Source organism: Columba livia, chromosome 2 (genome assembly GCF_036013475.1).
Source record: "Columba livia isolate bColLiv1 breed racing homer chromosome 2, bColLiv1.pat.W.v2, whole genome shotgun sequence".
NCBI lineage: Eukaryota > Metazoa > Chordata > Aves > Columbiformes > Columbidae > Columba > Columba livia.
In genome coordinates this window covers 88,120,707-88,134,120 of record NC_088603.1, presented here as the reverse complement: position 1 = coordinate 88,134,120, position 13,414 = coordinate 88,120,707, and the positions used below count along the sequence as shown (strand labels likewise).

General features: G+C 39.8%; 1 protein-coding gene across 2 annotated transcripts in view; it reads left to right on the top strand.

Moving 5' to 3' along the window:
• The window catches only part of ADCY2 (adenylate cyclase 2), a 225,488-nt gene that overhangs the window by 7,165 nt on the left and 204,909 nt on the right, over positions 1-13,414 (top strand). For both annotated transcript variants that reach the window (XM_065052707.1, XM_065052706.1), the window contains exon 2: positions 11,157-11,354. In XM_065052707.1, coding sequence (XP_064908779.1) covers positions 11,157-11,354 — 198 coding nt within the window. The remainder of the gene's footprint in view (positions 1-11,156; positions 11,355-13,414) is intronic.

Genomic DNA, 13,414 nt, shown 5'->3' with positions numbered 1-13,414 from the left:
ATAAAACTTCTGGTTTGGGGATCTAGATCCCAAAATAAGTGAATTAGCAGAGTTCTGCTCCTTTTCTTTGCCTTTTCTTTTTTTTTCTTTGAGCATCACTCCTGATCCTGTTGAAAAAAAAAAAAAACAAACCACAAAACAAAAACCTTAATCTCTCATCTCTAAACATCTCTAAACCTTAATCTCTCATCTTAATCTCTCATCTCTAAACAGAACTCTTGTTCTTAGTGGTGCCTACATGATATAAAAGTCCGTTACTGTTCCTGATGGGAACTTATTCTGGGCTTGTGTCTGGGAGAAGCAAAGGAAGCAGGACCCATCACAAATGGCCTCTCAGCCTTGCTCTTTTGTCTGTTGTCTGAGCATCCATTTCTTTCACCACCTATGGTTCTAGATTCAAAGTTTCTCTAACCTGGAAAATGTACTCCAGGAGCAATGGCTTCTGGTTGCGTTCTCCAGATGGCAGCTGAGGTAAGATGTGCTCTGGTCTGGTTGTGTTTCCCTTAGAGCTGCAACCAGTCTCGTGTTTGATCATTGGATGGTCCCATGAGATCCAGTGTGGACTGATGGCTTTTCAGAGCCACTCACTTGGGTTTGCAGAGGTAGTTAGAGCTTGCTTTTTCCACCTACCTCCTCAGCTGGCTGAACCCTGTGTTGTGGGATCACAGATGCTATGGCATGCACCGTGAACCTGTCCACTGACTGGATAAGCAGAATTGAATTCCATTCCAGGCAAAATTTCCTCATCTATGTCTCCAATTTGCCAGTACTTTGGTCAGCCCTGCAGGAAAATCATAGGAACACTAGATTCCCCCAGCTCCTTTTCCAGCAAGACTGAATTCAGGCTGGAGACTCAGATACCTTATTTCTCCTGAGAGGTGTGTTAGGAAAAGAGATGCTCTTTGAACTTGGGTCAGCACCTGCTTGCTAACACTCCCTCTCTTACAGAGTAACAGAATCATTTAGGTTGGAAAAGATGCTTAAGATCATTGAATACAACCATGAACCTAGCGCTGTTCATCAAGTCCATCACTAAACCATGTCCCTAAGTGCCATGTCTACATGTCTTTTAAACACCTACAGGGATGGTGACTCAAGCACTTCCCTGGGCAGCCTGCTCCAATGCCTGACAACCCCTTCTGCAAAGAAATATTTCTGAATATCCAATCTAAACCTCCCCTAGCATGACTTGACACCATTTGCTCTTGTCCTATCACTTGCTGCTTAGGAGAAGAGACCAACATCTGTCTTTCAGGTAGTTGTAAACAGTGGTAAGGTCTCCCCTAAGCCTCCTTTTCTCCAGGCTCAACAGTCCCATTTCCCTCAGCTGTTCCTCATAAGTTGCTCCTCTTGCTTTATATGCCCTGGCGGATGGATTCCCTTTCTTTGATGCAGCCCACTGTTCTGGTCCTTCCTAGTGGCACAGTGGTCTGAGCACAGTTTACTTTGGTCAAGACCCAGGATGTGGTAGGTTGTCCAGACTGGTAGCTGGTCCTGTAATCCCTGCTGGCACCCCACTAGTTTGTGCCAGAAAGTAGCCATAGTCTCTCACTTGGGCTTGTTTTCTGCCCCAGTGACTCCAGGTAATTTCCAAACCTGACTGGGAGGTGGTGGCATTTTAGACACTTATTCTAGCGATGCAATGTCTGTTTAACACTAAAGCAATTTACCAGATTGTTTTTGGTTTATTTGTTTTTTCATTTTTTCTTAACTGTGCCTTAATGGAATGAGGTAACAGTAAATAAGCCCTCAGCTAACACTAAACATAAATGCCTGGATTTGCAGGATCTCTTTTGCTCTATTTCCTATGAATGTGTCTGCAGTTTCGCTCCTTTACAGAGCTGTGATTTGGTGCAGTTGTATTTCAAACCTGAGTTAACAAGGTGGTTACCTTTACTTGAAATATTATTATCATAGAAGTAATATCCATTGCAGAACATGGGCCTGATCCTGGAGTCAAAAATGAAATAAGAAATCTCTTTGGTTTGAAGTCAGTTGAACTGAGAGATGTATGAGAGTGTGGGAAGTGTCCTTGGGGGAGTAAACTTCAAGAACCTTTTCTGCGATAATAACAACTGTGTTTAGTAAGTAATTGCAAAACCTTTGGAAAAATTTGAAAAGTAATTACACAATGACAGTACTGACTTTTCAATATTAAAACTGTATTTCATGTTACCTTATCATGCCGATGTGTTAAATCTGTGGAATATTCTTGCAAAGTGTATTTTTAAAAGATGCGGTAGAGAAAGAAGCCTAAGCTTACCTTTTTCTTCATTAAACAGACTTTTAAAACAAGCACTTTTTCCTCATATGCTGAAACTCATGTGCTCCCTGGTTCGACTGTTGTGATCCATACTTTTAAGCAAGTTCCATCTTGACATTTTTTCTTGATTACAGCCACATTCTCAAGTTATGATGTCAGGAGTAAAGTGGTAAGGAAAAGTCACCTTTTAGCTTATCTTTAAAAGTGTCAGCCAAAATATGTCACTGTCAGTATTAAATAGCTAAAAGAATCAAATGAGTACTTCAGTATTTCTGACTTCCATAGGCCTATATGGGAGGGCCATAACTTCACCTTTAATATGGGTTAAAGTGCAGAAATGTCTTTGAATCCTGTGAAGTAATGTATTATCCATAATGTTTAACTGATGGAGCTCTTTTGAAAATGACATATTTTGAATATATTTAACTGCAAAGCATACATTTTCCAGAAGTGTTTTACTCAATTCATCTTCAGGTACCCACATTTTGGGATGTTGCATTTATTGGAGAGTTTCTTTAAGATTATTTTGATACTAAGAGGAGGAAGGATTCTGACAACACCTGAAAACCAAGCAAAACTAAGTCATTGGAGAGGAATTCAGGACTAATACTCATAGAATAAAGCATGCAAGAAGGATATATTGATCGCTACATTTACAATAATCTAAATGATACGAGTAATCAGCTTTGGAACCTGAAATAATTAGTTTCATCAAAGTATAAACTTTTGCTCTCTTTGCTGCATATTATCTCAGCCCTTTTCGGAAGGGGACACTTCAGAGGGCAGAATGTAATTAACTGTCATTGCTCTCTGGGAAATGGTTTATGTTCTGTGGCTGCCAGCTAGTGTCATTGGATAGGACAATTTTACAGGTGCACCAGCTGAGCGTTGTAGCCACTAGTTAACTGTGTTGGACCATCTTGTTTTTCCTAGGCTGTTAAATGTCTTAAAGTAAAGCTACTTCAGATAACTGCCACCTTGATAGAAAATTGAGATGGTGCTGGATGACCAAAAGGCACGACAGACCCGTTCATGTTCCCTGACCTCCTGTGGGCCCTCTGAACCCCCAGCTTATTAAATAAATGGTTGTATGCACTGATAGATTTTATATGACATGTGGTTAACAAGATAAGAGGATACAAAACAATGGAGAATAAATCAAGAGAGAGAAAACTGCCAGTGTGGCAAATGAGGATGTATAAATAGGAAAAGCTGCTTACCATTCAGATGGGGTGCATGGGGTTTGCACAGGGCAAATTTAGATATATATATATAAAAAACACACAAACACACATACCCTGGTTTTGCTAATTATGTTTTTGGCAAGGATAAGTGTCTGTGCTCTGTCCCATGGCATATGATATGGTATGAATGGTGGCAGGCTCATGGGGTTCCCTGGATACAGATTTGTATGTAGGCAGCTCAAGTGGTGGTTGCTCCCTGTTATCTGAGATGGACACTACTTTTAAAAATCAAAAGAGCTGTATCGAAAGACAGTTATGCTCACTCCATGCAGAGAAGAAAAATCTAAAAACTAAATGTTACTCCATCAGTACCTAGCCACTGTGTTGCAGATTTGACCATCCTTGGAAACCTATCTTTTCTAGTTCTTTTGTATTAATTTGGAAGTGGTGGTGATGGTAAGACCGGAATTGTTTATGGTGTTCATTATACATTGGGGTGGCATCATGGTGCTCTCTCTTGTTTATTCTTTTCATATTTTCTTCAGTTTTTAATTGTTTTTGACTGCTAGTGAGTACCAAAGTGATGTTTTGATGGGTCTGCCTATGATAAACAACAAATATCTCCATTTCAAAGTATTAATAGTCAACCAAGAGCCTGTTGTCATGTGTATAGAATAAGGATCGTTTTGTGTGAGCTGTGTCAGTTCACATACTTCTCCACTGAAATTCATATACCACTTTCTTGCTCAGTAGTGACTATTATAAGATACTTTTCGCATCTTTGTCAGATTGCTGTTCACTCATTTTCCCAAATTGTTTATGGATATGCTGCACAACATATGCCCTATGATTTCTGAGGACTTTTGTGGGCACTTTGGGACCTTTGTTGTTAAAAAGTTTTCCCAGACCTACTGGAGCTTCCCTTAGCCTTTGACAGGGATCCCAGGAGAGACTGGCGTCACATCACATTCCTGTCTTTGGATATTGGAGCACTCTTTGGTGGAGGTTACATGTTACTACAGCCTTAGCTCTTTCTCCTTTGAGCCCCATTGATCCTTTCTGGCGAACCCTATGTGCTTTTGGTGATTCTTTTTACATCTCATGTTCCTGCTTTTGTCTTTAATGCCTTATACTGATACTACAGTTTGAGACACATCATCTGATATGTTCCCCCCTGTATAGAATATTCTGGAATGAGAACTACCCCACTCTGAACACAGATACAAAGGAAAACAAACAAACAAACACCTTTTTGTTACAGTCTACTCTTCTCTAACTGTTCTTTTTAATACCTGCATCATCTGTTCATTTAGAAGTCCTTTTGCAGGCTGCTATCTCCTGATTAAGTTTCAAAAAAGAATTTACTATTTACTTTTGTTCTCTTAAAAAAGATTTCTCAGGCTCTTTTCTTGACCTGCATTAGCAAGTCTTTATATTAATCCTGATAAATGTTATGATATTTTTTATTAACCCCTTTCAGGTTTTTTTTTCATTTGTTTGAAAACTATCTTTAAAAAACCAGAATCTTCCTAGCTTGGCTGTTTGGGCATTCTGGTTGTGTTTTGGTCTTTCTTAAGTTCTTTTGGGAACTGATTAGCATTTGGTGTGTGCCTTTGAGTTTTATAGCGTCTTCACCCCACCTACAAAGATTTCCGTCTGTAAGCTCCTAGCTCCCCCTTTCAATTTTAGTGTTTGGGTTTTGTTTTTAATTTGTTTGCTTAACAAGCTTTGTAATTGTTACAAAGTGGCTTGTTACCAGTCATATTTTATGAAACAGGTTCTTTCCACTTCTTGAGATCAGATTGAGTGTTTTCCCTGTATGAAAGTTTTTTGTTTTTCAGCTGTGCATGAGACATAGACAGTGGTCTGTGCTTCCATCTGCTGTTGCCACCCTAGCTGGGAGTCACTGGAGTAACCCTCGACCTCTCGTGTTTTTTTCTTTCACAGCCTTTCTTATCTGTGCATTTCATAGAATCTCAAATAGCTTCCATCCTGGTTGGATGACCGGTCCTCTGGCCATTTATTTTGTTAAGCTTTTGCTGTTCACTCTAGATTTTTTGGTTCATGGGGCCTTAGTGCTATTTGTTGATTCTCCTAGATTTTTAAGACAAGCTTTTCTTCAGTCCGTGATGAAGTGCATAACTTTAAGACTTTTCTGCCTTTTCAGTATTCTGCTGATGGTCTTTTTTTCCACCATGATTTCAGTAACACTATTGTGTAATTAATGTTGTTTCCCATCTAGCTTCTTAGGCTTTTAGTGCTCATATAAAAGTGTATACTTTCACATGTGTATTTTATTTCTCTGCAAATTTTTTAAAAAGATAGTCTGTCCTGGATTTTCTTTGCCATTTTCTTCCTACTTGAGTTTTATCAACATCTGTCCTTTCCTTTAGTTGAGAATTACAGGTCTCCATGACATTACTGCTTCTTTCAAACCTTATAGTATATTTCTATAACCTCTTCAGTTTGAATGTTTTCTTGTGACCTTTGAAGTGCCAGCAGACTCATTATTCTGGTTTAGATTAAGCTCAACTACCTTCTAGAGGCTCCCTCCCTATTCCCAAAGATTGCGTGTTCTTTTGAGTTCACTTTTAAAAACATTTTCTTAGCTGCCTATTGAACCTTTGCTTGTCAACCTGTCTTGTTTTGCAAGTATTTCTCAGAATGGTACCATACTTTTCTGCTTCTTCACTAGCAACCAATATTTTGCCTCCAGAACTTTTCTCTTAACCTTTCCAATGCTGCTGTTATTTGCAGAGCAGCCATGGCCTTTGATTCTTCCTAATCACCTCCAAGGAGCCTTTCCAAATGCTCAGTGAGGTCTGATGCTTTTGCATTAAGCAGAGAAGTCTGTGATCTCTGGTATTTCAGGCTCTGCGTTCCTGATAATCATTGCTACAACACTGAGGCAGGCAAGGTTCACTTGCAGCTGTCAGGCAAACTTGGAAAAATGGCCATGAAAATTGTTTTCTACTGAGGGAGAAGATGAATGTCTGTATCTATTTGGACTCACTAAAAAGAATCTTCTGGCAAAAAGTGCTTGGCTTTGTAGTCAAACATATGGATGATGAGAAGGGTATTTACAGTACCTACATGGCTGTTCACTGTGTTATCAGAGAATCACAGAATCACAGAATGTCCTGAGTTGGAAGGGACCCACGAGGATCACTGAGTCCAACTCCTGTCCCTGCACAGGACAACCCCACAGCTCACACCATGTGTCTGAGGGCGTTGTCCAGTCTCTTCTTGAACACTGTCAGGCTTGGAGTCGTGACATCTCCCTGGGGAGCCTGTTCCAGTGCTCTACCACCCTCTGGGTGAAGAACCTTTTCCTAATGTGCAACCTAAATCTCCCCTGGCACATCTTTCTGACATTCCCTTGGGTTCTGTCATTGGTTGCCAAAGAGAAGAGTTCGGTGCCTGCTCCTCCTCCTCCCCTTGTGAGGAAGCTGTAGCCATGAAGAGGTCTCCTCTCAGCCTCCTCCAGGCACTATTGGTGCCTGTGTACTAACTTGGACAGACCCTGTCAAGTCAAAGAACAGTTCCTTTTGATTTCAGCAGCATTATTACACTGTTGCAAAATGCCACAGGTCTTACATGGGGGGATTTTACAGTGCACATTGTTCACGACTCTCAGGTTTGAGCAACGGCTCCAGGTGACCAGGAAGTTGTCTGGAGGATTTGAATGAAGTCTTGCTACTCTAATAATGTCCCCATGTACTAACAAATACAAAATGGTCTAGAATATGGCCATGAATGCAGAACTGCTTCTTGCTGGTTATATATGGCATCACACAGCAGCTTGGCAGTTGTAATGCTAATCAGAATTATCCAATCCATGTCATGTGCAACTTGCTGGACTGATTGTGGATTAATGAGGAGTCAAATATCAGTGTGTGCTAACAGCAACTGTAGACTGCACATCAGATTCATTAACAGAGACAACTGAATTTCTCAAGACAACAGACTTCGTGAAACAACTGGATTTGAGCCTGATGCTGTTATCATTGATCTGCTAAGCCAAACAGGGAATGCTGGATCAGAGGCAAAAAATCTGAGACATGCAGCTACATAGGGCCATAGTGAAAATCAAAAGCTTCATTGACACAGACTTCAGGACGGTTTGATTAAAAGGCGCAATTCAATTAATTTTCTGCTAGTGTCCTTGAATATGTTGCACAAAGCTCAATAAAAGAATAATAATAATTAAAAAAACACATGAGAAAGCTTCTAACAGGCAGCTAAGCAAGAAACACAACCAAAGCTCTATGTTCTTCCCCAGCACTGGACACTTTTAAGATTCAGCTGGACAGGGTGCTGGGCCATCTTGTCTAGACCATGCTATTGCCAAGGCTGGACCAGAGGATCCTTGAGGTCCCCTCTAAACTGGTATTCTATGATTCTATGATGATTCCGTGATGTTATGAAAGATAAACTGTGGGTATGAAAGGCAGAGGAGTTTTTCTAGGTTGTGGATTCAGAAAATACCATGTGCGCTTGGAAATAGCATCTGGCCTTAAAGACACTGCACCATTTCTGAAGTGAAGATGGACTAACAGTGATGGAACTGATGGAAAAGAAATCTGAGAATGCTGGCCAAAACTTTTCAGTTGTCCTAAATGATGAAGTACTAGATGAAGCTGTACAGCTACTTGGCCAGGAGCAGGACATGGCAGCTCCTCATAAAATGGAAATTTTTCCAGCTGGCTAGCAGATGGCACAAAGTGCAATCAGCCATAAGCAAATTCACTAAAATATAAAACCATGGGATAAGATTCATGAGTAGCCAGAAGACTTTTGCAGCTTTTTGGCTTTGTAGAGACCTATTTCTTGAGATGTTAGAGAACTGAAATGCTGTCCAAAGAGAAGGGTGATGACATGCCTACTGAAAATCACTGTAGTTCTAATTCTTTCATGTCCTGGAAAAGGACTTGCAGGAAAAGCTGTGCAATTTTTGCTATATAGGTGATTAAAGAGATTCTTTCAGTCAGTCGGGTTAATGGAAGATGATGTTCTGTTTTGATTAAGTGAGGCAGTAATCCTTTAACCTTGTATTTTTTTTTAAACACTCGACATTTTTGAAAATAAGTGTATGAAATCATACGTAGTTTTAATGTCTGAAGAACATTATTCACTTGTTTTCATATTTGCTTTCAGAGAGTGTTTCTCTGATCTTAGCAAAAACTGATTTTAGTAGGAGTTCCGTATAGTAAATGGTTCGAGTTAACTCAAAGTGTGTGGTATTTCAGATCCCAGCAGGAGTCTTCTGTATATAGACTGCTGTCAAATTCCAGCAGGTGAAAAGAATAAAGTGAAAAGTACTAAAAGAATGAGAGACCATGGTAAAAGTTTTTATGCTAAAACTGGTATTTTAAATGCTTGTTTGTTCATTTTTATAGAGTACTTCATCAAGCTGTATGGTTTTATGTAAAACAGTGAAGTGCTCTACAGCAGCTTTGCTGTTTAAAATTAAACTGAGGGCATGACATTATCTGGAAAAGGAAAGAACAGGATGTAGAATGAGAGAAGGTTGTGGGTTTTGGAGAGATGAGTGAAAGTGATTCTTCAGTTTTGAGTAGTGATAACAAGATTATCACACACTTCTGAAGAATATATAGGCGTTGGAAAAATTTCTAACAGTAGACTTCCTAATTTCTTCAGTAATTAAAAGAGAGCAAGATAGAAAATACTCAGGAAGACAGAGCTGTCAGGCAAGATCCATGGATTGCAAGCTTAGGCATTATGTTCAAAAGTGTCATGCTGATATTTTAATTCCATTACCTCTGGTGTATTTTAATTTCTGTCACTAGCAACCAAATAAGAAGGATTATTTTTTGTTTCTTTTTTTTCCCCACCTCCTTGGGAAATGGTTATGGAAACAGGTCAGTTAGCCTTCAGAATTTGTCTTTCCATCCAACATCATCTTTTAACTGGCTGAATGCACTGATGTTTGCAAATATTGGTCAGGAAGTTACAAGTTTTAAATGTCCTGCTCTCCAAGTTACAATTTCATAAACATTTGGTTCCTCTGAAGCAATAGGAAAATATTGTTAAAAGTAATTTCCAAGATAAACCCTTACCTCGCATGGACTGCTTTTGTTGACTTGACGTGTATTTTACAGGGAGGATTGTGAAAAATCCCCCTGTACACAGTAAGGCTTTCTGGAAAGGATAGAAGTTGTAATAATTATTTTCTCATATACTTTTTAATTGTCAGGCAGGGAGGGTGCATGAAAGATAACCTGCAGCCTGCAGGATCAGATGTGGACTTTCATCATGGTGTTTCCCCTTGGTTTGAACCCGCCAGCGTCCGCACGGAGCGGAGCCTCGGCTGACGTGCTCTGCAGAGGGGCGATCTGCTCCTCTCCCCTTCTGCTGAAATGCGGAGGGTTTTGGTTGGGGTTGGGCCGTGGGTTTGTGTGTGCGAGTGGCTGCCGGCGCGGGGCTGCCCAGTGCTGCGGTGCTGCTCTCCGCAGGCCAGGTGGTGCGGGGTCGCAGCAGTTTTGCTCCAGCTGTAGCAAGTCTTACGTGCATAAGAATGGAAAAAAAAAAAGGGACATCAAAAGGCTTTTAAGTAAGATGTTAAGTACTTAAGTTGAATTTAAGTAAGATGTTAAGTACTTAAGTTGAAAACCCAGCAGTAAGCAGGATTTATCAGGGCAAAAGCCACTACTAAAGAAGGGAAAAAGAATTTCTTTGTGCTTACAAATCATCAAATACATATTTTCAGATTGTCCCAAGATTTCACCAGCATGAAAAAAAAATGGATACGGGGCTTTTCTGGAAGTGGAAGATTTTATACTGTGACAACAGTAGCATTTGGAGCCTGCTTTTGCAATCCTTGTTGCTACAAGTGAGCCTCTAGAATTCATAACAGCTGAAGGAATGAGCAGAGATCCTATGACCAGACTTTGATGCAACACTGTTGTACTTCAACCAGAGATACTTTGAACACATACAGGATACAAAATCAAATCTATATTATTTTTATTAACACATTTATTACTAGGTGATTTAAATATATTAGTATAGTGACCTCTATGTAAGTTCTGTAAATTATTTTAAATACTCTTAATTCTGAATCTCACTTCAGGTTAGATTCTAGTCCTTGGTCTGGGTTTATTTTGCACATTTTGAAGTAAGCAGTTGCTAAGAGAAAATGTATATGTGTAATATAGAGCCCATTCTTCCAGATAAATATTTTTAACAGAAGCAAAATGTATAGTATACAGCAAATGTCACTGTCAAAAAGGCTTTTATAGAGTTATGAACACGCAGTTGATTTGGGCGACATTCTGACAGCTGCAGTCCTCAGTGAGGATGCTTGAATTTCTCCTGCAAATGATACCAATCAGAGCAATCTTTTCGATTCTGGAGCAGAAAGGCTGTGCAGCTTATGCAGGTTGGGTTTGCCTTTTATTTGCTCAGTACTACAGGCCTGATGCATTACTGTACTGTGTTTTACAGTTTTCTCAATCTGCTTCAGTTCCTCAATTTAGTAAAAGAAGTACCGTACAGTAGTGTGGTTCATAGTTGTTTATGAAGTTAAAACTCCAAATGACAGCTTCTTACTGTGAAAGAAATCCTATTTTGATTCATCTCAGTTTTAATATTCAGCCATGTCTTTCTGAGATCTCTGTGTGCAATCAGTGGTCTGACCTTTAAGTACATTAGTTTTTAACTTCCTTTTCATTTTCCTCTGTTTCCAGGAAATTGAAGACCATGTGGCATTTTTAATAACTGTTCCAACGGCCCTAGCAATCTTTTTGGCCATATTTATCCTTGTCTGCATAGAACCTGTGTTTAAGAAGCTGCTTCGTGTATTTTCTCTGGTGGTCTGGGTATGTCTTGTTGCCATGGGATATCTCTTTATGTGTTTTGGAGGAATCATCTGCCCCTGGGACCAGGTAAGAGTGTCATTATTATTAATTTTACTTCATTGGGTACATTTTCAAGAACCATTCCGTGCACAAATATTCATATTCATTTTTGTGGGACATGTCATAAAATGTTTTTGTGACTAAGTGTTTGCATGCTGAAACTCCCTGCCTCTATTATATAAATAGCAAAGAGATGTGCATGCTGAGGATATGGAAATATTTGAAGGAATTTGAAGGATTTTGCTTTTATATTTTAACTCCTTTGCATAAAGAACATTTGATTCCAGTCACCAACTTCTTTGTATAGTGAATGTTTGATTATAGTGACCAATTAACATGGCATAAATGCTAGTTTTGTTCAAGCCTGCTGTTTCTATCTTCTTCCACTTCAAATGTTCAAGCTCTGAGTGTAGGCTTTCTGTGTTCTTCAAGATGTTCTCTAGCATTGTGTGAGAAAAAAAGTACTGGGAGTTTCCTTACATTTATAGGGATATAAATAAGCATACAAACAATGAAGTGCCCTTGACGTTTTTAAAATTTTATCATGAAGACAAAGCAAAAATATAATTGCATTTTAATGCAGTGCGTTGAAATATCAGTAAACGATGTGCAATATCCAGCACTGTGCCTGATCAACTCTTCTGTGTTCTGCCATATCCTTTTCCTTTTCCCGAGCCTCTCTATGTGGAAATACTCTTGATATAATAATTGTAAAAACCTTCAAAGGATAGAAAAATGCTTTAAAATATATAAATATGTCTTCTGAAAATTTCATGCTGATTCCATGAGTTTGTTACGACCTTTAAATGGTAGTGCTGTACCTGGGGTGCCTTCTAGGTCTTTAAGATAAACTTGAAACAAATTCTCTGACTTGTTATTCAGATCCTGCAAAGACTTATGCAAATACTGAACTTTAAGTATGCAAGTAGTTCCTTTGAAATCTTTAATTCAAATGATTAAAATTACTGGTGTCTGTTGGTAATATTAGTTTTCGAGCCCTTACCTTTGTGGATGACTTTTATATTCTCATTTTCTTGGAAGGTTCAGAGATTAATTAGCTATGAAACCGCCTTCTTGCCTTATTTTTTTATTTAAAGTATTTGAAACTACTGAACCAGGCCACACTTGTATGTAATAAAATGCAAATCAGAACATTTTTCTTCAGATACAGATTTCACCATGGGAGTCCCTGTATCTTTGTGATGTCAAGGACAGATAATTCACATGGTTTTACTATTTTGATGTATTCCTTTTCATTGCCAGTTGTGGGATGTCATGCTAGAACGCTTCAGGCTTTCAAGCTTAGATGCAAATATTTAGTTAGAAATATTATTTGTTCATTGCCAATTCTATTGAGTTTAATTTTGATATGTGAAAGATCCAATAATGATTTTCAAAAGCATGGAAGAGATCTGAGAGGGATGCTGATGTCTCCATCCCAGGGTTGTATTTAGCCTGTGAAGTCAGTTTGCTTCCCTCTTAGGAAAGATGCAGGCGCTCTCTGGCACCCGAGGGATGTGGCTGGTGGTGTGAGGCAGGGAGGGCTGCAGAGCTCCAGGGAAAAGGCATCATCTTCCCGCAGGTTGCCAGGACACAAGTCCTCTGCTGTTTCAGTCCGCTCCTCGCTTTGCGTGTGGGGGTCGCTTGGAGAAGCAGATATTTGGGAGGGAGCTGCGGGATCGCTCTGCCAGCAGCAGCTGGCTCCGGGCAGCTGCTGCCTTGCCCAGCACTGCAGAGGCTCCAGCCCAGAGTGGGCAGGACTTTTCCAAATAACCTGCACCCAGCTGCAGATATGGGGCTTAACTCCAGCGTGTGGGTGTCTTAAGCATCTGTCGGGAGAGGGGCGATGACAGGGCGGCCCTTGGCCACTACTGGCAGTTGGACATTGTGTGGCTTCCCACAGTGGGAACCTATGCTTCCCCAAACTCTTTTTTTTCCCCCCTTCGAATAGCAGCGCTGTTTCGGCCATCACTTTTGTAGGTGTACTTCCGCCTAGTGTCAGTTAAGAGTATACTATGGGAATATGGGAAACTTTCAGGGAATTTGACACCTTACACAATAGACTAATCGCAGGTTTGATGTTTTTG